The 26,727-nt window shown below is 33.1% G+C and overlaps 1 protein-coding gene across 4 annotated transcripts; it reads right to left on the minus strand.

Annotated features, from left to right (window-relative positions):
* Positions 1 to 9,488: 9,488 nt before the first annotated feature.
* Positions 9,489 to 25,980, minus strand: LOC100267752 (vacuolar protein sorting-associated protein 36). Of its 4 annotated transcripts, XM_002270918.5 has the most exons (9): positions 25,159 to 25,980; positions 23,606 to 23,806; positions 20,593 to 20,686; positions 20,429 to 20,486; positions 20,173 to 20,242; positions 11,669 to 11,804; positions 11,499 to 11,583; positions 10,109 to 10,162; positions 9,489 to 9,847 (listed from the first exon to the last, which is right to left on the minus strand). In XM_002270918.5, coding segments are annotated over exons 1-9 (1,509 nt in total). In that variant the 5' UTR covers positions 25,969 to 25,980; the 3' UTR covers positions 9,489 to 9,846. The 4 variants fall into 4 exon arrangements, with proteins under 4 accessions (XP_002270954.3, XP_019080148.1, XP_059598021.1 ...); XM_019224603.2 differs by having other exon boundaries at positions 9,489 to 10,162; XM_059742038.1 differs by having other exon boundaries at positions 20,173 to 20,486.
* Between the last annotated feature and the right edge of the window lie 747 nt (positions 25,981 to 26,727).

Below are 26,727 nucleotides of genomic sequence, written 5' to 3' on the forward strand. Positions count from 1 at the left end.
GTTTTCAACTAAAACCTTGTATTAAATGTTATTTCAAACTTGTTTTAAAAGGTTTTAAGTTGAAAAAGTTAGTCGTTGAGCCAAAAAAAGGCTCAACCGGTCGAGGCTATGGCCAACCGACTCAACCAATTAAGGAACCGGTCGACCGGTTGTGCTCGTCCAATCGAGGTTCGGTCAAGGGAGGCACAAAATCTTCTCTCTCTTCCAATGGCCTTCTCTTCCCGGTCGAGGTGATTCTCTTCCCGGTCGAGGCCCAACGATAACCTGCCAAGCATTAAATGCTAACGGCTAATCAACCGGTCGACCCCCAACTCGACCGGTCGAACCCCCAAACGACTAGTTTGGTTTTTCTCTTCTATAAAAAGGCTCTAATCTTCATTGTTTAAAAAGCTTAACCTTCACAAACCTTTCTTGAATATATTTGAGCCTTGGAAGAGTGTTTTTTAGTGCACCATTGTTCTAAAACTTGCATATCTTTAGTGCACCATTCAATCTTAATTTTCTTGTATCTTTTGAGCTTAAAGTTTTTGTCCTAGGATTTTGAGAGATCATTTTATTTGTAAACCTTTGAGAGAAAGTTTCTCAAATGTGGGGTATCACTTGAGGGGTTGTTCAAGAGTGGGATATCTCTTGAGAAATGTAAAGGGTGTTTGGAGCCAAAAGTCCAAGAGGGTGAATTGGAACCATAATCCAACTGTATCACTTGAAGGCTTGGTTTGGAAGCCTTGAATTAGTGGAACCTCAAGCTCGGGATTGAAGCTAAAGGAGAGTGGATGTAGGTCGGGTTGTGTCGAACCACTATAAATTTTGTGTTTGCATTCTCTCTTCCCCACTCTTTTAATTTATATGTAATTTTCTTTATATTGTTTATTATATACTTGCATATAATTATCTCTTACTTTCACATAGTTTAAATTTTGAGAAAAAGAGACCATCACCCTATTTACCCTCTCCCCCCTCTAGGGTGATTACCATAGGTTGGATTAGCCTAATTTTTCTAACAGTATTAATCCAATTGATTAATATATAATTCTTTCACTACTTAAATATTTTATTAGAAGAAAAAAATTGGTGTACTCTATAGTATTGTTGTACCAAAGAATCTTAATGTGAGCACAAATTGGGTACCCACCATTTTACAAAATCCTTAAAAACATGAAAAACCTAGTAGCTTAACAAAAATCATGAATAAAAATGATAAAAATTTAAAACATCTTAAGAATCCATGTGGAACAAGTTTTGGAGATGACTATGTTTAAAAAAAATAACAAATTAATCTCACAAATATAAAACTTAGTATTTATAGAAAAAAATCTTGCAATACTAATAATTTTTTTAAGATAAAATCTTGCAATACTACAAATATAGGAGAAAAATTGACATCACAATTCAAAAACCTAGTGATTTTTCCAAGTAATTGGAGTTGAGCAAGGAAAGAGGAAATGTAGAGAACTTCTAAATTAACTAAAATAATCACTAAAGAAATCAATTTTACGATATTATAAAATTGATTTTTAGTGATTATTTTGATGTAAAATATCTTTAGTGATTGTCATTAATAACAATAACAGAAAAGGGTAGATTTTTCACTAGATTTTGATTTAAAATCTAACACATAATCTTAGATAATTTGTCATGTCAGAAGCGACACCTAAATTTCATTACTAGAATGTGAAGACAAAAGTTTCTCCAAATTGATAACCTAAGTATCAAGACTAGCTAGACAGTGAGATGAAGAAGGCATTAAAATTTATTGAGTAAAAAGAGTCAATGACTAAAGTATCAAGCTTAAAAACTTCTTGAAGAAGTTGGTAAGTTGAGTAATTAAGATTGAGGTCTTAGATGAGGACAACAAATCCAACAATAATTTTTTACTTGCAGAATTTGTTGTAATGGCTAAGAAGGTTGTCACCAACAATTTTCCTTGTCATAAGAAAAAAAAAAAAAATCTAATGGCCTAGATTTATTAAAAAGCATGACATTGATTTACTTGACTTTTTTATGTGAATTAATTCTTAAGAAAAACATACTTTTGAAAGAAACCATAGTTGAAAACTATGTGAAAACTTACAAATAAAATTAGTTAGATAATTAGTATGTTAAACCAGTTGAACAATGACTTAATGGTAAACTAAATTTCTTTACAAGAGAGCCACTAGATTCAGCATTCATACAAGTTGGCAACTAAGTTAGTTTATTTGTGTGGCTAAGAATTTATCAAACATCGATCAGTAACATGGAATATGGTTATTGTTGCCACCATTAGGCACTATCAAAATCAATTAAAAATGAGCTAGAACAAGTATGAATGAAGAGCTGATTGGGATGCTAAGAATGATGAATCATAAGAGATATGGTAGCAACTAGCTAGAGATGAGTTAGATGCTAGCTTAAAGTTATGCCTTTAGTTGAATAACTCTAAATGTGTGAGGGAGAAAACTGAAAACTAAAGAGAATGCTATGAAATTTTCTCTATTTTTCTTTGAACTCAGAGAGAGGGATCAAAGGAAAAATCGAAAGCTAAAGAATAATCAACTTGCATAATAGGTGGAGGAATTGCTATTTTGAAATTTAAAACCTTGATGCCTTTTATGAATTGAAATTAGTTTTGTAAATAGATTTTGAATTGTGTATATGCTATAAGAGTAGTTAAAATGTTTTTTGATGATTCTTGAGAAAATTCTAAGTATATATCATGTTAAACATAAGTAATATTTGTTGGTATGTTCAAATTTGTTGCTTATGATTGAAATATGTTCTCTATGGAAATATAAACTATGGTACTTAGAGTTATCTAGGTTTGTAGCATGAGCAACACGGAAAGGTTCTTGTAAAGTAATTAATATGGGGTATATTCGAGCAATGTGCATGTACTACATTTTTTTTATACTTGGATGCAGAAAATTTAATTTTCCAAAATTACACCAAAGCAAAGTCTAAGAAGACAACAAAAGTAAATTAAAAAAGACCAAACTAGTTATGATAATGGTTTAGTTTAATTATATCTTATTCACCCAACTTTACAAATGGATTTTATTGTATGAGTGGAAGAATTACAACTAAATTCTCAAGCATCATTGATTAGACCACAACACTTTTAAGCTCATTCACTTAGGAAAGTCACCAAGCTACATTGCATTAGATTTTGCTTCTTGAATCTCCCCGGTTCTCTCATTGTAGAATCTAATGGATGTAAAGCTTTTGGTGTGGATATCGATCTCATGTTCACCCTCCAATGATGTAGATGTTGAATGTTGTAATTCGTTGTTATACTTGGTCGATGTGGAAACCCTAATAGCTAAGAAATTAAGTCACCGTCCTTAATCCCTTAGAAAATGATACGATCCACAAGGCTCTCTCTAAATTGGATAAAAATGGTTAATCAATTCGTTAGGTAACAGTAGTAAGAATAACATCCACTAATAAAATTTTGACACATGCATATGAAACATAATTATATTAGCAATTTCTAGTAAGCAAGGATTCTTACTCTCAACAACTCCATTTCATTAAGTTGTATATACACATAAAGTTTGATGATCAATACCTTGGGCATTGCAAAAATTGGAAAAAGATTTGATAACATATTTGAAAGTATATATATTACTAGAACAAGAACTGCAACTAAAGATACTATACTGATTTTGTATTTCATTACAAAAAAATTGGATACTAATATCTCCTAAAATAAAAGTAAATGTAATCTTAGAACGGTCATCTACAAATAAAACTCAACAAATACCAAAACTCTCGAGTCTTAGAATGGTCATCTACTGACACTTCTTTAATTAACCCGAAAATGAAAAGCAAATATATGATGCTTCACAAACACACATATTCACAATCTAGTTTCTCTCAAACCCAAAAATACTTAGTTGCTGAAAAGAAGCATGATCCAAACTGATCATACTATGATGAGATAAATTGAAGGGGAGCATAAATGTGTAGTAGAAATATTCTCATAGGGTTGTCCTTCAAAGAAAGAACCAATAGGATAGTAGAGTTTCTCAACCTTAAGCCTTCACTGATCATACTCTTCAAGTCAATATCATAAAAATCATAATTAAAGAGGAATATTAGCATTTCAAGAAAAATGTTTAATCAATGAAATATTTTAATCAATTGGTTAATGTAAAGAAAATCAACAAGGAAGTTGGGAAAATAAAGGATAAAACTTAATTGAAAAATAGAAAATGGTATTGTGTGAACCAGATAACCAACTTATATTTCTTCGACCATGTACAAACAACCCTCAAAACCGTATTAGAGATGAAGTCAAATCTTCACAGTGTCATTTATTTTTCTAGAATGAATATGAGCTAAGTCCATTTTGAGGACTAATGATTTTATCCAATGAAGAAAAGAGACAAAAAATGGAGTAAGAAGCATCATTTTAGCCTGTTTCAAAGGAAGCAAGGTCTCATGAGGTTGATGGAAGCAAAGAAAGGCATGGAAAGCAACACAAATTGATGAGAAGAAGCAAAAGAAGGCCAAAGATAAGCAAAGCATGGAAGTTAGTGCACGAATTCAAATTTTGGAAATCACAACCATCATAAACAAAGTGGAGATAGAAGGATAGGAGTGCCTAAATTCGAAATTTTGAGTTGATGAAAGGAATTTTAAATTGGAGAAGAGAGATATGGACTAAACATTGTGTTAATTTGAAATTTGAATTCACTAGAAGCTCAATTCTAAATTTCCTATGTATTTTCAGGATTTTTAGTGATATGTTGCAGTAAGTGGCAAATGGAAGTATGCCACATGTCCTTCAAGGGTTAGGAAACTTATAAATTTGCATAGTTAGGGTTTTTTTATTCATGTAATGAAGAGGAGAGATTAGAGACTGGTGTTTCAATTTTCTTTCCAATAAAATTTAGTTTTCCTTTATTTTCTTGAAAGCCCAAAATGGGTTATGAGGAGAAATCTTATACCATGTTTGGCTAGTTTTGTGTGATCCAGAAAAAGTACCATAAGGTTGGATAATTTAGAAGAGGGGTAAGAATAGCATGGTAACATTTTGATTGGTTTCGTTTATGTTTTTATGTTTAAATTAGTAGGTAAGGATTCTTTGTATAGTTTTGTGTAGATAAAGGACAAAGGATGCTTACCGATGTACTAGTGATTACTAGTTAATTTAGTTTTATTTTTTGTAAATAAGGGTGTGAGTGAATAAACGAGAAACTAAATTAGTCGATATATTTGAAAGGATTAAAATATTTGGCTCAAAGTAAAAATACAGGTTCTATATGCAAATTGATTTTAAGATTCAATTTAATTTTCTAGACACTAGATGAATTACTTAACACTAGATTGTCAAATTCACTAGACAGCCTTGCTTTGGTTTTGTCGACTTCTTTTCATGTTTTAGAAAAATCTTTTTTCGTATTTTTATCCTTTTTATTTTATATTAGGGTTTGGTTTAGTTTAATAAAAAATTGTGTCCATTTGGATGCATTTCCTAGTTTTTATTTTTTAAATGAAAAACTATAATATAAAAACAGAACATCTTATACAAAAATAATAGATTTACTTTATATCTTTAAAAATCACTTTAAAAAATTTTTAAACAGTTTTTAAAATCATTACTTTTTCAATGTAAATTTCTAAATGTTCCTAAATGTTCTTGTACACATGGATGAAAATATTAGGATATATTGGCGATCAAACGCGCTATAGTGCCTCCTAAAAAATGTCTACTCACCTTACCACTATGGCAAGTTTGCCCCTCATTAAACATATGCACTAAACATATATATTCAAAGTCATCATATAAAGAAAATATTAAAAGAATATTTTAGAGAACAAATTAATTATAATTATTTTATAATTAAATACAAAAATTTCTTTTAATTAATTACCAAAAATATAAAAATTATCATGATAATTTTCTTCATAGTGTTTTTAATATCATTAATAGATTAAATAAATATTAAAAAATTATACATATATCACAATTTATTTTATATCATTTAATACAATTGAATTAAATGGATCATAATTTTAATATTAATATATATTTTAAATTAGACATATTATAATCAAATATCATAATATTATTATGAAATAATATTTGATATAATTTAATAATAAATGTACATTTATAAAATTCATATTTTTATCGATGCATACGATATTATTATCAAATATGATAAATCATATTATACATACACCAAATTATTTAATAAAACAACTTTAAAATATCTATTATACTTCTAATTACATTTTTATGAAGTTTTTCTTATATTTTTATAAATTCTGATTAATTTTATGCATAAGAAGGTAATTGAGGGTTCTATGGTTGCACAACACATTCCATCTACAATGCAAATTACCAATATCATGATTAAACACATTATAGTTTTAGCTCTTTCAAGTTTGAGCCAAGAGGGCTTGATAAACCAAGTGAGATTTCTTCAACTACTTCCTCTACACATGTACAACCAACTCTCCATTGGAGAACAAGTGAAACATTTATGTTTGGTTGCTCGAAAATTTTGAAGGAAAATGAAGAGGAAAGAAAATTGAGAGGAAAAGTATAAGGAAAGAAAAAGCGAAGAAAAATAGGATAACACAACCATCTGGTATAATAAAAAAGGACGTTTTTTTATTTTGAGATTGTAAACATAAGATTAACTTACAAGTTACATGATTTTTAGAAGCATTATTACTCAAAGATGTAACTTGATTTTCCCAAGGTAGTCTACAAAATCTGTCCCTGCACTTGTGTGAGGGATGATTTGTTCTTCCTTGGTGAGAAAACTGTCCATCTCCTTTCTCTATACCTCTACCTCCCATTCAACCTCTGTTCCTCTGCCCTCACCTCTAATACTAGGCTTACTAGCATGATCTTAATAGACTATACTGACAGTAATCATGTAATTTTTTATATACCATGAATTATTTTTTTGCTTGAATATGACATTTTGACTATAAGATCTTGAACAAAAGGCACTTTTTTTTGTTTTTTTTTTTTTTAATGTAAAAACAAGCTAATTACTCAAAACTCATTTGGCAGTATCTTTAAAAAGCACTTCTAATCACAAAAATGTCTTTGAAAATAAAAAAACTAAGCGTTAGACAAAATTTATAACACACTTTCAAAAAGTTAAAAAATCATTTATAGTGTTTTTTAAAGAAATATTTTAATAGGTAATTCTCAAAAAACATTTTCAATAAAAACATTTCTAAGAAAAACACTATCAAATACACTTTTAGAGTGTGTTTGGCAATTATTCTACTCAGTGTTTTTAGTAGAAGCGTGTTTTTATTAGAATCACCTATTAAGTATTTCTTTAAAAAACACTACAACTAATTTTTCAACACTACAAATGATTTTTTAGTTTTTTTAAGATGTTGCCTAAATTTTGCAAAATACTTTAACTTTTTTTTCAAAAACACTTTTTAAACTAAAAACACTTCTTACAATCACTATCAAACAAATTCTTAATATCTGTTTGACGATGTTTTTAGAAAATATTTTTTAACATAAAAATGTTTTTGAAGAAAAATTAGACATTTGATAAAATTTATAAAGCACATTTGAAAAGTTAAAAAAAAAAAAAAAATCGTTTTTAGTGCTTCTTAGAAAAACATTTTATAAATAATTCTCCCAAAAACGCTTCTAGAGATTACACATAATAACTACAAATTCTTCAAACAAAAACACTCATAAAAATAATCTTAAAGTACATTTGTAAACATTTCTATTTGAAACGTTTTTAGCAAAAAAAAATATGTTTTTTAGAAAATTCACCTAGTTCTTCTCAAAAAAGACATTACAATTGATTTTTCAACTTTTTATAAGTGTTTTCCAAATTTTACTAAACACTTAATTTTTCTCAAAAAAGGTTTTTTTATGGTAGGAGTGTTTTCTAAAAGCACCGGCAAACATACTCTTAGGTGATGTTTGTTTCCCATAAAATATTAAGGAAAGAAAAAAAAATGCAAAAAAAAATTATTCTTTCATGTTTAATTGCACTATAAAAAACATGAAATAAAATCAAATATAATTAAAAATAAGTGAAAAAGTTATATATTTTCAAATTACTCAATCTCTGTATGAGAAGTTAAAATAAATAAAATGAGTTTAAAATAGTATAAAAATTAACTTATCATCTTTAAACCCATTTTTTATTTTCCTTCACATTTTCTTTCATTGACGTTTTCCCTCAAATTGTCCAATAATCAAACATAGTCTTATTGTTCGATTAAATACTCTCTGTTTTCTAATTTTAAAAACAAAAATTAATAATAACCCTCACAAGAATTCTTGAATACTTATCTTCCAAAAAAAAAAAATCAAAAAAAATATAAGTATTTTACTATCTCAAATTTTTAAATATTGAAAAATGATTTTTAAGAACATAGAGTAAATTCACTTCTTCTTTTTTGGTAAAAGAAATTCCCACATTTTTTAAAAACTTTATTATTATTTTCAAAATAAAAAATTAATAAAAGTGTAATCAAGCAAGATGCTAATTATTACAATTATTTTAAAAATTCCACTTCAGTTGTATCTTATTCCATTTTAAAGATCAGAAAATCGACTGCTTTTGACGAGGATATAATCCCTTTTTGAGAAAGATATAGAAGAAATACATTTAACTTCCATTACTAAAAACTTTCAACTCCACATTGCATCATAAAAGCATGTCCTATGTAATATCAAGGACTTTCTAGACTGTAATGCTAGATTTCTTTGAACTGGTTACTGGTAAAGCTCAGATATATTTGACTAGTTGGCTAATTGACAAATGCATACATTTCGATTAGGTCGTATTCTATGATTACGATTCTATCATGTATGTCTTTTTCATTCATCGAAAATTGATTTTACGGTATAGTTTACCTGTTCAAGAGAGTACGGGTGAGTCTTGTAAAACCTTGAATATACCTACCAACAAAAGAAATAAGCAGATTAATTTTAGTGAAAATTCAAATAAGTTGTGATGATAAAGCCTAATAAATCTATTACTGCCCAAGTAAGCTTACCAACAAGACAGCAACAATCTCTTCAGTCCCGGTGACATCACATTCAATAGGAGGACCTGCCAACAACAAATGTCAGCAAACTGAATGGGAAGTCAACTAATTGCAGCGAAACAAGAGTCCCAAGTAGTAGAGACATGCTTCAAGCCCCCAATTGAATCCAGAATTTCAGTGATCAAATAGTAAGACAAGAAGCCTGCCCTGCAAACATTTAAGTGTCGTTTAATGGTAAAAGCCACAAATTTTGCTGCATCCACAAGGGTTTAGGGTCATGCATTATGATGATGATGCCACACGACTGGATTGTTGAAACAAAGACCTCAACAACAGGCTCCAAAAACATATCAATCCAAGTGTATGGTTTTTGCCTTGCTCTCGGTCATGCACTAATCCTTGTGACATGTGTAATTCTTGAGAAATATCAAATAACATATAAAATATTCTGAATTTCACCAAACTAAGTTCAAAATCAACATCTAGAAAAGGGGGAGAGAATAGAGTTGCACGACAAGGTGCAAGCACCAAAATGCTTCTTTATTGAACAAAATTTAACCATGTGGGATGCATATACCATCTTTTCCCAGTCACATGTGTCCAGTGCAGGCTTCCTCCCACACCACCCCACCCCACACCCTTTTTCTAACTCTATAAAATGGCTCAACATTGTTTATAATACAACTAATACATACAAATGAGCAGTGTGCTTTTGCCTCTGGCCTTCCTCCATTATATATATGTAGGATTGAATCTGACTAAAAGCAGGTGGCAGCTTTAACAGCACCTAAGTGTGAATGAAATCTTTTCTTCTGGGGTCCAACAATGAGAACTAAATTCGCAGTGCAATTCCGTGACCTTGAATCTGTGCTCAATTCCCAACTTAACCATTAAATACAAAATAATAATAATAATAATAATAATAATAATAATTAAGAAAGAAAATTAAAGAAATGAGAGGACAAGAAAAATGAATATAAACCACCTCAGCTGACTTTAAATTCTCAGCATTTATAAAAGAAAATGGTATTTTGGTCACACCTAAAAATTGTTCTTTTTTCCATTGCATCAAAAGGAAAGAAGGAAAAGAAATAGAAAGGGATTTTAGGGGCAGGGCATCTCTCACCAAGAAGCAAGGGCAGCCTTAACCCACGTGTCATAGATCCCATAATCTTTCACACTGTACAAATATAATGTTAATCATAATCACAATAAGCACAAACAAAAAAAGAAAAGAATTCTTCAGGCAGTCTACATATCACTAATAAAAGGGACTAGAAGGTCGTTTTCAAATCAAGCTTTAACATTATCAAACACATAACAATTAAAATCATTATAAAACTCCATTTCCCTTTTCTCTAGCTATGTCAGGATGCAGTGAGTGGTCCTCCTTTTAGTGACTGTATACTAGTGTATTAATATAAGGATGCCTTGAACTGAATCAGCTGATGAAACATACCATGCGTTGAGCCTATCAAAAATTAAAAAAAATAAAAGAACATACAAAAGTTTACCACCCTAATAACCATCAAGAACATAATAGTGGAAGCAAAGTTTAATATGGTACCCTCTAATCTGATAAAAAATATATATACTCTCTAAGAAATGACAAAAAGAAACGAGAATATAGTGTAAGCTATAGGGAAGGGAATAAATACAACCATGTCTATGAAATTTATCAATTCCTAATTATTTTCTCTACAGGAAGTCTAATAAACTAGCGAATCTCACCCCAAGCATAAACGTTTCTAAACTTGAAATATTAGCATCAAGAGTCCAAGAAGGAGCAGGAAACAGCTTAACATCACATCTCAATCATATTACACATGCTCCACAAGTCATTTTAACCCTACTGCTTAAAGAACTAGACGGTAAGGCCAGAGGTAAAATCACTATTTTTTTTCTTGTTTTTTTATCAGAAACCAACTGTTCGTTGATAACAATTTTAGATACAAGCAAAAGATGAGAAATTCTTCCAAAATACAAAGGATGATCAAAAGCAAAATCCTAATGGCAGCAGCAACATACATACAAAATATGCAACAATCAGCAATCTCATTAACTAAATGAGAGGGGACCAAGAGAAGGAACAAGGTGAGATCAATATTTGCATAAAAGTAATTAAGTAGGTGCACTTATTGCATATAAATTTTCTTGGTGTTTAGCTATACATCCTCATACATCAAAGAAAGAGTTGAAGAGGCAAGTGGCATGAATTTATGTGAATGCACTAATCAAACAGCTTTCACGAATTATAGAGAAAAGAACTAATCGTGCCATGCTGAAATTTCAGATACAAATCAAAATAGCATGAATAAATTGTTTACCGTTTTTTAAAAACCCATGTGCAAGGCAGATTAAGAAATGAGATGGCATTCCAGGGGTAAAAATGGAGGCAGGCAATTCATTAGTTTTTTATCTTAGAAATTGTGTAAATAAAATGTACCAGAAGTTGTAGAATGGATGACATTTGAATTCAAAAGATATGGCTTAGCTACATTGAAAGAGCAACTTACAAGTATAAATCACTTGGATCAATTTCATGAAAGAAATTAATATAAAATTGAAATCCATCTGCGCTTACATCTCTGCATAGAAAACCTGCCAACAGTATCAAATAGTAAATTTAATTTCCATTATATCCATAATATTCTCAAAGAATTTTGTAGATAAGCATGCTGCATACCTTTACTCTCAGCAGTTAGAAGATGCTCCTTGGCCATAGCTGGAGCAATCCCTAATGTCATTGCAGCATCACTTGCACTCAACCCAGTTTTGAGAGCATCAGGCTTGAGGGCAAGGGACTTGATCCTAGCAAACACCTACACTTGGTAGCACAACTCAATTATGCAAAGCAATTTGCAACAGCCTCTTGAATAGAATGTTTAGCACAATTTATAAACTCAGGTGGGTTCAGAGACTCAAAATTCATACATTTAAGATGTTAAAGTTAGCCAAACTAGAGTTAATCTGCTGTTTTCCTACACCTGTACATTAAATACACTTTAGTGTGACAAACAATGTTCGAAAGAGATCATTGTTCTAGCATTATTTTTTCCTTTTTTAAGAATAATCACTTGAAAAAAACAGCATCTGTTTACTTTCAAGAATGCTCAATGCAACAATTATGACACAGACAAGGGTGTTTCCACTGTTGAGACACTCAAGAAAGTGAAGTCAGCCACACTAGTGTTTATCTGCCTATTTTCCTATGCTACTCTCTGCACATTAAATCCACAGTGACACATTCAAGAAAGTGAAGTCAGCCACACTAGTGTTTATCTGCCTATTTTCCTATGCTACTCTCTGTACATTAAATAATCTTTTGTGGGATGAACCATGGTCATGTTATAAAGAGACCCTTCTTGCGTTGTTTTTCTTCTTAGAATAATCACTTCAAATCTGATCCTTACTTCCAAGAAGGCTCAACACAAAAATGGTCAAAGTTTAGCCTATATCTTCATGGTACATACCACCTCTAAGAGATCACTAATAACAGAAGAATGAAAAGCAGAAAGTTGTTTCTAGGTAGGTCTTATAACAGAATAAAGAGCTATGCCTTCCCTTGCATTTGAACAAATATGGTCAAAATCTTCTGTAGAGCACAGGTTTTTAAGTGGGCCGTTTGTTAGGACAGTTTGAAATATTCAGGCTGATAATATAGAATGTGAGCAATGCATTCTGTGGAAGAATATTACTCAATAATATGCAATAAGCTTCAGTAGCACATTCTATTTCTAACGGACTGTAACAATGCATATGGAGTCAATAATGAAAAACAGAGAGTTGTTGCTATGTATGGCCACGTACAGAATAAAGGCCTATGGCTTCCCTCTGTTGTACTACTTGAGTGATAAGAAACAGATTCTGTACAAACTGAAAGACTCTTGTGTGTATGGTAACCTTCTTTTCCACTACCGGTGGACTGTTGCACAGAAAGGCCAATAGAAGCAATCTTTCTTAGCAGGCTTTTCAAGCACTTTGCTCCTGCTAGCAGTGGGTGGAAAGGCCATTAAGTCCAGTTGGAAACCTAAGCAAAGAAGGTACAAATGAAGTGACAGGCCCCTTTAGAGATAGGGTAGGAGTTCAGCTTTCTTGTGGTAGTAATTGCGAACATCTCTCTTCTTCTCTTGGCATGCAAAGTTGTTTCATACTGCCTTAGGCACATCTTTCTTGTTTCATGCTGGCCTAATGAATAGAAGTAAGTCTTTTAGTAAGTCTTATATTATATAAGGACCTGTTTATTGTATAAGCAATTCTTTTGTGGCTGCACTGAAAGGTGGTTGAAGATGATGTTACATGGTGTTCAAAACCAGCTGAGAAGAAAAGACAAGAAATGGGAGCTAAGTCAAAAGGTAGAGAAGATTTGTGGCTCTTCTAAGGGAAGAAAAATGTTGTTTTTTAAAAAGAATGGTTTGATGGATAAGATAATGAACATGTTGGATTGTCTTTGGGAACGAGGTCCACTTATAAGGAACTAATGCTGACAGGGAATTGCAAGACATGAAAAAGGATATCTTGAATTGAACTCTACTTCTCAGTTTTTCTCAATGTATCGCTCATGGATTCCTAAACCAAACAAACCTGGGCAAATATGAGCCATTACCCAGCCGAACAAGACCAATATCATCATTATGGATGTGCTTTCTCATTTATTAAATATTATCTTTGAAGATATTTTTTTAAGTCAATCTCACTAGTTTAGGAAAGGTAGAGCCCTTATTACCTTTACTAAAATCCAAAGCTGGAACTGAGTCAATAAACTAATGAAGTCAGATATTGGAAAGTCTTTTGACAACATAGATCAGGGGCTTTTAATGTTTATTTTGCAATCCCATTTAGGAGAAGAGAATGCATCCTTCTATGATCTAATATCCACCTTTCTAAAAACCCATATCTTAAACAACAAAGGTAATTGTTATTCCAATTATATGAAGGACATACCACATTGTGGTTCTCTCTCACCTGCCCTAATGAATACTTTTATGCATCAACTAGATATAAACCTCCATTATTTATGCAAACAGAGGAAAGCCTAAGTTATGCTCAATATTGGGAATCTCTGGTGATAATCATCCACGTCTAAAGCATATCTTAACTAGGGATGGGAATGGGGCAAATGGGGCAAGTGTTTCGGGCACCCACCTCATCCCACTCCTAATAGAATAGGTTTACAAAAAGCCTAAACAAATTAAAGGCAAGTTTGGGATTTTTTTTTTTTTTTTTTTTTTTAACTCATAGCGGGTTTGGGGCAAATTCGAGTATTACCTTCCATCCCATCCTAAACACACACACACACACACACACACACATATATATATATATAATTAAGTAAACACACATATATATGCATATATATAATTAAGTAAAAAATAATTTAATTTATTTCTTTATTTCTTTCTCTTTAAACACAAAATAAAAAAGGGGGAATCATGTAAAAATGTCCTATCCATAAAATACAGATAAATTCAGAACCCAAAAGAGTCACTTTCATGGGAAGTACATTTTAGGGAAATTAATCCTCATTTTATGTACTAGAATAGTAACTTTATGTATATTTGCAAAATTGCCCTCCAATCAATTGAAAGTGGGCTCCCTCACTTTTTTTCTTTTTTCTTTTTTTTCTTTCTGTTTGACTTTTTTTTCCTCACTTGAACGGGCCAATTTTTTAGCCTCCCCCACCTTTTTTTTTTCTTTGTTTTCTTTTTTCCCTTCTCCGCCATTCTCACCTTCTCACCAAATTAAATTAAGTTTTATATTACAATTAAATAAATTAAATTTTGTTCTTTTTTAATACTTTGATTTTAATTAATTTTGTAATAATTCTCATCTTTTGTCCCTATTTTTTAAAATCTACTTAATTAAAGAGCAAACTTTATTTTTTAAAAGTAAAATTCATTTATTCATTTATTCATTATTTTTTTCCTTTTCTTTATTAAATTTTTATTTTAACATCATGTGTAATTAATGAATTAAAATAAATTAGTTTTTAATATAAAAATATACTCACCTATAATAATTAACAATCTAATAAATAAATAAATGAATACTAATATTTTAAATAATATTGATTTCAAATATATATATATATATATATATATATATATAATATTTTATTTTGTTTCGCATTCATAATATTTTTATATTTATAATATTTATAATTTTTATATTATGGGTCTCATTTTTTTTTTCTGAATTTTTTATAGAACATTAAACCTAAATTTAAAAAAACTAAAAATAAAAAAACACCGTCCACATGTGTAAAAACTACATTTTTTGTTTTCTTCAAAATAAAAACAGAAAAATAATATTAAAAAATATTAACTTACGTTTAATTTCATCCAACAAAAAATTAGTAATGATCATTCTTTAAGAGTATTTAATTTTAAACGCAATATTTGAAGGTATGTAAAATTAAAATTTTTAAAGTGTTTGCATTAAAATTTTAAACATAAATTCACAATTCCCATCATAATACAATGATATTTAAAATAAAATAAAAAAGACTAATGTTTTTTATTAAATATGTAAAAAAAAGTACATTTTTGTTTAATTAAAAATTTAAACCATAAAATTGTTTTTATTTTAATAAATAATGTTTTTAAAAGGTACATTATGTGTATTTTTCTAGCATATTATTTAATAATCACTGTCAAACTCATAGCAATGACAATAAAAAATTTAATAAGCTAGTACATCCTACTATCTATAGTGATACTTTTAGTTATTAACGTTGTTACTTTTAAGTAAAAACAATGTTGCTATCTTTAGTGGCATATTTGATATACAAGCGAAAGTGGTGATGAATTATAAATAGGCTAGTACATCCTTCTATCTGTAGTGGTACTTTTAGTTACTAGCATTGTTGCTTTTTGGTAAAAATTTTGTTACTATCTCGAATGACATGTTTGATGTAAAGGCTGAAGTGGTGATGTGTGATGTGACAGCTACGTACGTGGGTCCAATCAAGTGTACTTGTCAGTTAGTTTTATATAAGTGGTAGCCCACCTTCAATTGGTTGGAGGGCACTCTTAGAAACATGCAAAAAGTTACTATTCTAGTACATGGAATGAGAATTATTTTCCCCAAAATGTACTCCCCATAAAAGTGACTTTTTTGGATTCTGAATTTATCCATATTTTATGGACAATTCATGGTTACATAATTCCCCCAATAAAAAAATGTATCTCTCATTAAAATAAATTATAAACAATTATAATATTTATTTGTTTACAAATTACATTTATTTTTAATATAAGAACAATTTTTAACATATATATATTAAAAAAAAAAAAGGGTAAATGGGCATGGTGAGTATGGAAAATTGCCCACTAGTAAATGAGAGTGATGAGTATGGAAAATTACCCACAAGTAAATGGGTGCGGTGAGTATGGAAAATTACCCACCTTACCTCACCCCATTTAATTTTTTTTATTGGGATGGGGATGGAAATTGATTTAATTAATAGGGAAAGGATTGGGATAGGGGTGACCTACCCTAAATTCACCTTGTTGCCATCCCTAATCTTAATGCCTAAAAGTTAGATAGGATGACCCCTACATAAGGATTATATTGCACCTAATTTTATGAAACACAAGATGCTTATTGAATGATAAGAAACTAAGAACTAATATGGCCATAATCTTCCACAAAGGGTTTTCAAATTAACAAGTTAGCACAACAATGTCAAATATTCAAAATGGTCATTCAATGTGAGTGCTTATGACTTGTATGAAAGAATATAACTCAATAACATGTATTAAGTTTTGTAATTTGCATTGTCCTAGAAAGGGTTGTATGCTTTCCTCATCATTTTTTGAAAGTAACAAATTTGTTACTTCTCCTCTCATTTCCTTTCTCATTGTAAATAACCTAGCAACAAATTCAAGATTCCGGAATTATTTGGCATAAGAATAATCTAGAGTTAGGGAGTTATTCAGAAAAGCTGCATTTTGATTCCATTTAAACCCAAAAAAAAGCCCTAATCAGCCGCCTTTGCCTTTGCTCATGTCGTGTGTGTTGCAACCTAATGTGAGAATTGAGAGCAGAAGAGAAGAAGAGGAAGAAGAAGAAAGGAAAAATCAAGGAAAAATAGACATACCTTTTCGAGCCTCTTTAAATTTAATTATATTATATCAAATTATATATGTAAAATAGGTGCGCCTCACTTCACTAAAGCCCACACCTTAGGTGTGCCTTACACCTTAGGATTCAAGAGGACTTTGTGCCTTTGTACGCCTTAAGCTTTTTAAAACTATAGAATAACTTGATGCCATTTCCCTAATAGAGCACAATTCCTTAGAGAAATCTTCCCAAACCCCAATCCCCCTTCCACCTTAGGCTTACATACTAAATCTCAGCTTATAAGATAGTCTCTCTTAATCTCCCACCCCCTAACCAAAGAAGATCCCTTTGCAATTTCTCAATTTTTCCAACCACTATAGCGGGAATCTTGAACAATGATAAAAAAATAGCTAGGAATATGGGAGAGACATGAATGGATAAGAATTATCCTTCCACCTAAAGATAAATAGGCCTTTTTTCACCCATTTAATCTTCGCAATATTCTCTCAATCATTGGATCCCAAAAAACACGTCTTTGGGTTCCTCTCCCCCCCTCCCCCAAGGGGAAGACCCTCTCATCATCATCCTACTTAACACATTAGCTACAAAGGCAAAGAGAAAAAGTGGATAGAGGATCCCATTGTCTTTGTCCTCTAGTTGCTTTGACCTATCCTTTGGCATTTCCATTCACCACAATTGCAAAAGTTACCAAGGACAAACAACCTCTCATCCAAGTCCTCCATCTAGGACTAAACCCCTTCATTTCTAGTACATGGTCCAGAAAACCCCAATCTACATGATCATAAGCATTTTCAAAATCAATTCTGAAAACTACCCCTTCTTTTTTATACTTAAAGGACTTAACAGCGTGTTTGGTTAACATAGAGTACTTTAGATGAAAAAGCTTTTCCAAATAAAACCATGGACTGGATGCTTTTGCAGAAAAGCTTTGAAGAAGAAAAAAGAAACTCTTCAACAGGAATCTATGGTGCTAAAAGCTTCCAGAGGGATTTCAACTTAAGAAAATACCCTAACAAGATATAAGAGAAACTAAAAATAAAACTCTAGTAACTTCAGTCAAAACTACAATAAGCTTAAGTTGTCCCATGATACAAAAATGCAAACTGTAACTACCAGAAGTAGCTGGAATAGTCCCACAACAATAGCTTGCTGTGGTACCACTACTGTAACTACACACTAAGATTAACTTTCTCATGAGTTAACCACTAATATTAAGTACAGAACTAAGGAATGCTAATAAGATTAGCTAAATACACCACCCACCTGATTTATAATAATTGCAGTTTTTTCTTCTTCTTTTTTTTATTGTTTCTTTTTAACATGTTAGCATAAGGGAGATTGATTTTCGAAAGTCAAAGGAACTTCTTGGTTATTAATAGTCTAAGCCTTCAAACATTGTTCAACTGATGACACAAGATCCTTGTTTTGGACCAAGTTTCCACTGCTTTTGGTGAATTTGCATTACATACATGTAGTGACAGGCCTTTCCCATCCATATTTATATGTAAGGCCCCAATTCCATTAATGTTGCATGGTTTGCTTGGATGCAAATTTTGGATGAACTCAGTGATTTGCAGATGCAGAAGAGAACAGATCAAGTAGCACCATTCCAGAAAAATCAGCAACTAAGAAATAAGCTCCTTAATTAGCAACCTTTACATATTCACTATTTGCATTTAAATATTATCAACGGATGATCTTGTAATCAAGTTGTCAAGCGTTTTAAGATGCAATAGATATTTGTTCAAATGGCATCTCCAATCTTCATTAGTTTTCTTTCATTGTAAGTATTTTTCATCCCCCTATATCAAATTTATATCTCTAAAGATAACAATATCAAGAATTAATAGTACCCATAATCATTGACTTCTTTTATTCACTAAAGAACATCTCTGGTAGAATGATTCATTGTGAATCATTCTAATCTCCACCTCTGCAAATATTTTTTTTAATAACTTTAGGACCATATCCATTGCTCTTGTTATTAGTATAATATTTATTTTTTAAAATTTATATGGATTACATGGGACAGCAACCAGTTAACTTAAAAAGCCTAACTTGCTCATTTGACTCCTTTAGTTCCAAATGTGAAAGCTTGGATTCCGTCCTCTCCCGGATTTTTCTCAATTAAATCTTTTTTTTCAGCCTTAGCCAGTGTCTCAAATTCTTTTCCTTTCTACCTAGCTAATTTTTGTGGAACTCAAAAGTCCCCTCTAAGGCCAGGGCCTTTGCTTGGTTAATGGCTCATAAGAAGGTAAATACCAATAACATGTTGCAATTGAGAAGACTTTTCAAAACCCTTAGCCCAGATTGGTGCATCCTTTGTAGGAGCAGAGAGACGATTGATCATCTCTTTTTGCATTGTCTGATTACTTTGGGACTGTGGCATAGAATCTTTTCATAGGATGGGATGGAGTGAGTTCAGCCTAACAGTATTTGCGATATGTTGGTGATCTCCTTCAAGTGTTTTGGGAATTCTATAAGAGGCAAGACTCTTTGGAGGATCGCATCTCTTTCTCTCCTATGGATTGTGTGGAGAGGAGAAATGTTAGGATTTTCGAGGACATTTCGAAAACGGCAGAGATGATGTGGGATCAAATTCATTTTCATGTTTCTTTTTGGGCTTACTGTACAGACATTTTAAACCTTATCCTTTGAGTGTAATCCAGCTTAGTTGGCTTCAGTTATGTACACCCCAGGGTTGGGTTATAGGGTCAGGATTCTTTTACTTGTATAGGCCTTTCATTCCTTTTGTATAGCCCTCATTGGGTTAGTGGAGGTTTACTTAGTTAAGTTAGTTCTTTCAATCATTTTTTTTTATGAATAGTTAGTTCTTTCAATCATGCGGCCTTTTGTATCTCTTGTATAGCCTTCCTTGGTTAGTGAAGGTTTACTTCGTTCTTTTGATCAGGTTTGTACTTATTGGGGAGGATTTCTCATCCTTCTCATGTCTCTTTTCTCTATTAATACATATATTTTGTTTCTGATAAAAAAAAAATAATAATAATTGTGTAGCGAACTTATGCCAACTAAAAGACAGATGATAAATGGCGACCAGACCATGATTTGATCAGCATGAAAGAGGATAGAGATAAACGAAATTACCTCTTCATCCGTGTGAGACTTGTTTTGGATGACCATGACTCCACTATCAAACTTCCGAAGCATCACTGGACTGTCAAACAAAAAACAATAAGAAAAATTTCTAGAAACATCTAAACATGAGCCCATAACTCTGACAATTAAATTTCTCTGGACATGAGTAATGACAACCATTAGTTTCCACATTTGCATCATAATCTCAAATTCAATATATGACCCTAGTGCAACATGAATCAGCTCAAAATAAAGTCGTGCATACACATCAAACTTCTCCCAAATAGAGCACGCTTGTAATAAATCCTCTGGCGATATTAATTCTGTGTAAGAGAGAGGTAAAGATCAGTTTGTTGTCATGTTTCACAGCTAACAAGAAATGAAAGAAGTTATAAACAAGCACTCATAAACTAAAAAATATAACAAAACCTGTGCCACGGGCGCGATTGAAAAGACAATAGATGTCTATAAGATTAATCATTCCTCCAGCTTTCTCAAGTGGAATTTTGACAAAATCTGCCAACTAGCAGTGAAAAAAAAAAAGACAATTTGTCATTCAACCATTGAAAAATATCCATGAAAAATCATAACAAGAAAAATGGAATTAAGTAAAATATGAGGAAAAATGAGATTGGTGCTGTGAAACCTATATTACATAGATACTCCATAAAGTATAACATACCCACACTGGACATGACATGACAAGGGCTGATTATGGGATAGTGTGTTCAAGCCTATTGATTGTATGTAAGCCCTTGAGTCTTGGATCAAGTGGTAAAGGATAGGGGAGGGTTTGTGGGAGGCTCCAGATTCAAGTCCCAATGGAGACAAAAATTTACCTATTAAAAAAAAAAACTGTTGATTGTATGTGTACTGAATGAGCATGTCCAATAAAGAAAAAAGGAGAACAAAGTCCCAAGTTCATTCTAAGCAATCTTAGATTCTTGTGATTTTTGCCTCTATTGCATGGTATGATACAACAGCCATAGTAGATATTATACACATGCACTACTTTAAGATGGCTCACTCCATCCAACTCTAGATATTGCTTGCACCTTGGATTGTTCTTCCTCTTGGTCTCCTTGTTCAGCTATTAATGTCACCAAACTTTTAGCAAAAGGAGGAGAAATGTATTAGGGTCCTTTTTTGGGGATTTTTTACGCCTTTGAGTGTCGAGCAGCTTTTTCTTATACATGTTCATGTAGTGCTTCAGTGATGTATGGTTATACTCTTAATTCCATTGGAGTAGTTTTCTCCATCTCTTCTTTTGATAAGATTTGAAAATGCAGCTACTTAAGCAGTGCCAGGTGAAGTGGTGGGGAGACTTCTTGGATGAGGCTCCACTGTTACCTCCTTTAAAGGAGTGGGCCATATATCATTGGAAACTAAAAGGGAACCTTAAAGCTATCCTTGTTGGGAGGCTCCATTATCTTTTTTTAATTTGAGCTTGGAAGGGAGGCAAAAAGGGTGTTGCAAGAACGGGTGCATGTTTTTAAGCAAAAGACCTAATGCTAGAAAGATGATGCCCAGAAACTGGCTGTTTCAGAGGATTGTGGGCGTTCTGCTTTTCCTTTGGCAAAGAGATTTCTTCAAACAAGTGGGTGATGCTCATGGGGGCTATCTGGGGGTGGATCAGGAGACTACAGGGGGAAAGAACCTTCAGTGGGCAAGGATTTTGATCAAGATAAATGGGAGAAAGGTGTCAGGGAGGTTGCAGGTGGTTGTAAGGCAGCTCTGTTTCACTGTTCAATAGCTCCCACCTGGGGTCGCTCAGGTGACTCCTTACAAGGAATGGCTGGAAGCAAGGGAGAAAACATTGGGGGCTTCACACATGCCTGGATGCATGGGGTCTGCAGGTTTTCAACAAGCAGGTGAGGTGTCGAATTTTGGAGGGTTGAGAGTTGTAGGAAGTGAGGGTTCTTCAGGCTTTTCAGTAGAAAAGCTGCAGACGGAGATACAGGACACTGAGGGAGTTGCTTTGGAATGGGACAACTAGTCTTCTGCTGTAGGGGCAATGGTATCCAGGAGTTGGATCTTAAAGATCTCCCACTATCTAGTGGATTCGTTTACTTGGTGTGGCAGATTAAATAACAGGTTAGCTTCTAGGCTGGACCATTTTCTTCTTTCTAATGATTGGGAGAATCAGTTCAGTGGCTTGTTCCAAAGCACCCTTCCAAATCCAGCCTTACACCATGCAACAATCCTACTAGATGGTAGAGAGATAAGGAAAGGATAAACTCCTTTCAGATTTGAAAATATGTGGTTGAAGGTGGAAGGTTTCAAAGATCTTATCAAGAACTGGTGGGACGGGTACAGTGTAAGAACTGGTGGGATGGGTACAGTGTACAGTGCTCGTACAGTCATATTCTGGCGGTTAAGCTAAAAGCCTTAAAGATAATATGACAATATACCTGCTGAACTTGCTTCCATTAAAGCATTCCAAGATCATCTAGAGAATTGTGGATCAAGAAAGGGGCTAGTTTACAACCTATCAACATTTGGGCTCTCATGCATATTCGCACAAATGGAAGCTTGATAAGTTAGACCAGGTCAGTGGTGTGTCTGTTTGTGCAGTTGATTCAATACTTCCAGAGAGCAGAAAATATTTGTCATTAAAATTTTTATTTTAAATTTAGTTAGCTTCTTTAACCAACCCACATCTTTGGATTTAAAATTAGTTTGCAACTACTAGCTCCAAGAAAGCTCCCCACCACTTCAGATGTCCCTGGCCCCACTCTCTACTAATTCTATGCTTTGAGGCTCCTGCTTTTCCATCTTTATAATTTTCAACTTATTGTCAGAACCATTAACATGACACTAGTAGGGATATTCTATCTTTTATATCCAAATTGTCCACAAGGAAAATTATAGAAAAACTAAGGAATATTCATGTTTTTGTTTACTTATATTTTTCTTAACCCTAAAACCATATGAAATCTCCCTACCCAACATAGTAACACACTAGGACTCAAATTCCATTCTTAAAGCCACTGAAAATTCTTTAAGGAAAATAGAGGAAACATAAAAATGTCCTTATAAATAGACTTCCAACAGCTTCTGTTTCCCATATCAATTATATCTCCCAAAACTGAGCCTTGTGCTACTCATGAGGACCACTTGATGTGTTGCATTACCTTAGGGTTATGATAGGGTGCATTAAATTTGAAGTGTATATATATTCAAATACTTCAGACATAGGTTTGACAGATATAACTTATAAAACTACCAAGTCCCAAAAGTTTTTGCATCAGTAATAATTTTATATTCCATCACATGTTTTAACAGGAAAATGCTGAAGTTGACTGTAAAAAAACAATGATAATAAGTTAAGTTCAATAACCCTATTTTGACATCTTCATCTCTCTTTGCATGCTTTTCTAATAAAGGTTATATTTAAAACCTCAGTTCTGTTACAAAACAGAAAAAAGAGAGAGAGAAGAACCTGGCGGGAAAGTTGTTGGTGATAAAGAGCACCAGCAGACTCTTTTGTCACTGGGGATGCAATACCAACACTCAACATCCAATCTTGCATCTCTTGTTTGGAACCCATTTCCTCATCATTTGCCCCAGGTTGAGTTGTTGGACCAGATAAAAGTTTCTGCCTCATTTTCTCAGCTAGCATCACCATCTCTTTAGCCTTACTCTGTAAAACCACTGCGCTTTTTAAAACATAAAACTAGCTAAACCAAAGAAATTTAGTAAAGAACACAATAAAAACTATTACAAGCTCAATTGATAGATTTAGTACTGGCCAGAATTCTGTCTTGGCAATTTCACTCATGACCGATAGGAGAAAAAGTAAACTTCAGATTCTGAAAAAATAAGCCTCACATGCATCAATAATGTGGGCCAGAAGGTTGCTCATGCTACACACAAGTGTTGCAACCATTATCCAAATTCTGGAATTGCTTTCACATAATTCAAACTTTTTGTCTAACAACTAAAAGTTAATATACAGGAAGTTAATATACAGCTTTTTTTGGAATATTATGGTGAAACTGGTGTGCCCATTTTCACAGGCGTAGCAGCACCTTTGTAAAAACAGAAGCTTGGCAGTGTTTTATATCTTAGCATGGATAACTGCAAACAAAATTGCATTTGCCATGACAGTGAAAGTGTGCACATAATTTAGAATGAAAAATAAGGTTTCACCATTTTCTTCAATTTAAGCAAACACACGAAAATAGCCCTCCTAGCACTTCCATAAAGGGCTGGTACCTTCTAAGCATAATGGTAGTTCTCAACTGCTATATCAAGTCTCTCTCCAAACCACCTCATTTTTAAGACGTATTTTGGTGCATAGAGAGCAATTTACTTTCCTTTCTACTAACCCGAGTTCTCTACCTTTCTATCCAGTATGGATGAATCAACAATTGGAAATGAGAAGATTTTATGAAGCATGATATTATCTACTCTTTTATTCTCTTCTTCCCTAACAAATGGAGTGATAATTCCAAATCGATGAAGTGCAAGCAAACTGAGAATATTAATAAAAAGAAACTAAGACCTTGAATTTTAACATCCATCCTGTCTTGCTTACCACAAGGTGGAAACATCATCCGTCAAGCCAAAATTCTAGGCCCTAAACACAAACAAATTATCTTTTTGAAAATAGTTGTAGTTTTTCAGGAAAAAGAATAAGGGCAAAGGTAAGAAAGAAAAAACCTTTTGCTTTGGGTGTCATTTTTGAAAGCAGAAAGAATTGAGTATGTGCTCCATCTGATTGTTTACTCCATAGCTTCTACTTTTTGAAAAATGCAAAAAATGGTTTTCAACAAATATTTTCAAAAGATAATGAAAACTTATTCAGTACGAACCATATTTTCTTAAAATTATACATTCAGAAAATCTTTTCCAAGTTAACAAACATGTTTTCCATTCCATGTTTAATTTTTTACATTTCCAGCAACACAAAATAATTCTCATTTCCACCCCTCTATTCATTTCCAACACTTTCTCAGCAACCAAACAGAAAATTCCACAAAACACACATACCATGAGAGCATTCAAATCTTGAAAAGCCTCCTGCAAGCTCTTATCTGTGCTCTCCCACATCTCCTGCTCCTTCCTCAGAATCCCCGAAACCCCCGCCAACCGCAATCCATTACTAGACCACCCGGACTCTCCCTCCCTCGAACCAGACCCTCCGGTGCCCGAACTCGAACCCGATTTCGGAGTCTCGCTTTCCCAAGCCCGAGCCCTCCACGCCTCCCAAAACTTGCTCACGAAAGCTTCGTGATCGCCCTTCCCTCTCAGCACCAGCGTGATCACGGCCAGATTTGATCCACCGGCATCCACTTTGCCGTCCGGGGCCGCGGAGACCTGGAAGCGAATCCTTGGGGAGGCGAACATAGACTTGATGGACTTCTTGAGGGGGAAGATGTGGTTAATGGCAGCAAGAGGAACGGCCACCGCGGTCGCAGTGCCAGGGGCGGAGTCAGAGATCCAAAGGAGGCGGTGAGTGGTGAGGATGAGAATGCCGGACTTGAAGTTGGGGAAATTGGGGTTTTCTTCAGAATGAAGGTCGACGGAGGAGAGGAGGGAGCTCTCGATTTCTCCGGGGCAGAGAACTGGGCGTCCGCTTGCGGTGAGCTCGGCCGCCGGGAGCCATTTTCCGGCCATGGATCGCCGGTGTGAAAATACAGAGAAGAGTGGCGGCAATCGAAATCTCACTCCAACCCGCTCACTGGGTTTGGAAAGAGCGGAACGCCTGTTCTGACCGGCTTGAGCCTTGAAGTCAAAGAGCTCCTCTGAAAAGGCTTGTTTTGATTCGCTGATTTGAAAATGTGTGAAAAATGTGAACATCTTTCCATGTTTATTCCAATCATGCCCTTCTGAAAATATTTATTATTTTACATATTTCCATGTGGTATTAGCTTTTAATCATATAGGTTTTATCTTGAACTCGATTAGATAATATTTTTGACGAGTGCATAAACTTTTCTTCTTTATTTTTTTTATAGACAATTCATATGACCAACGCACTTGATTAAGCCAATCTCACAATTCTTGTAGTCATTCTATTAACATTTCTATGTTTATTATATTAAAAATTTGTTAGAAATCAAATCCACGATTGTAATCACTCCATGTATCAAGACATTATATGTGTATACACACCCATGTGAATTGTGAATCAAAATGGAGAGTTTTTCTCTTCAAATGTTTTATTTCTTTATGGTATTAAAGTCGTATAGCTCTACGAGCAACCATTTTAGTACTCTCAAATTTCTCAATCCCCAATTATGTGTTTTTCCATCCTAATACGATTTCAATGGTCGAAGAATCTCACTCCTCCAAATCACCGTCATATCCCACTCTTATCATGTCAAGTGGAAGCACTCTCTCAACCATACTGGTGTCGATGAATGCAACAACAAAACTTCCCCTAAAACTCACTAGTGGCAGTAACTATCTCTCTTAAAGAACAATGTTCTCTACACTAGTTTTTGGTTGTGATTTGATGGCATATGTTGATGGATCACATCCATCACCACTAAAACTATTAGGAAAGGTAACACTTTCATATCCAATATGTTGATGGCATATGCTATCATACAAAAT

The sequence above is a fragment of the Vitis vinifera genome, chromosome 13 (genome assembly GCF_030704535.1).
Source record: "Vitis vinifera cultivar Pinot Noir 40024 chromosome 13, ASM3070453v1".
NCBI lineage: Eukaryota > Viridiplantae > Streptophyta > Magnoliopsida > Vitales > Vitaceae > Vitis > Vitis vinifera.

Bases quoted from the DNA above. Each gene is read 5' to 3' on its own strand.
- LOC100267752 (XM_059742037.1), bottom strand. From the start codon at position 25,968: ATGTTCACATTTTTCACACATTTTCAAATCAGCGAATCAAAACAAGCC. The intron at 11,805-20,172 runs GTAATTTCGTTT...TACCAAGTGTAG, and splicing joins AGTCTCACACGGATGAAGAG to GTGTTTGCTAGGATCAAGTC. The intron at 10,163-11,498 runs GTAAGTTGCTCT...ATATTTGTACAG, and splicing joins GATCCAAGTGATTTATACTT to TGTGAAAGATTATGGGATCT.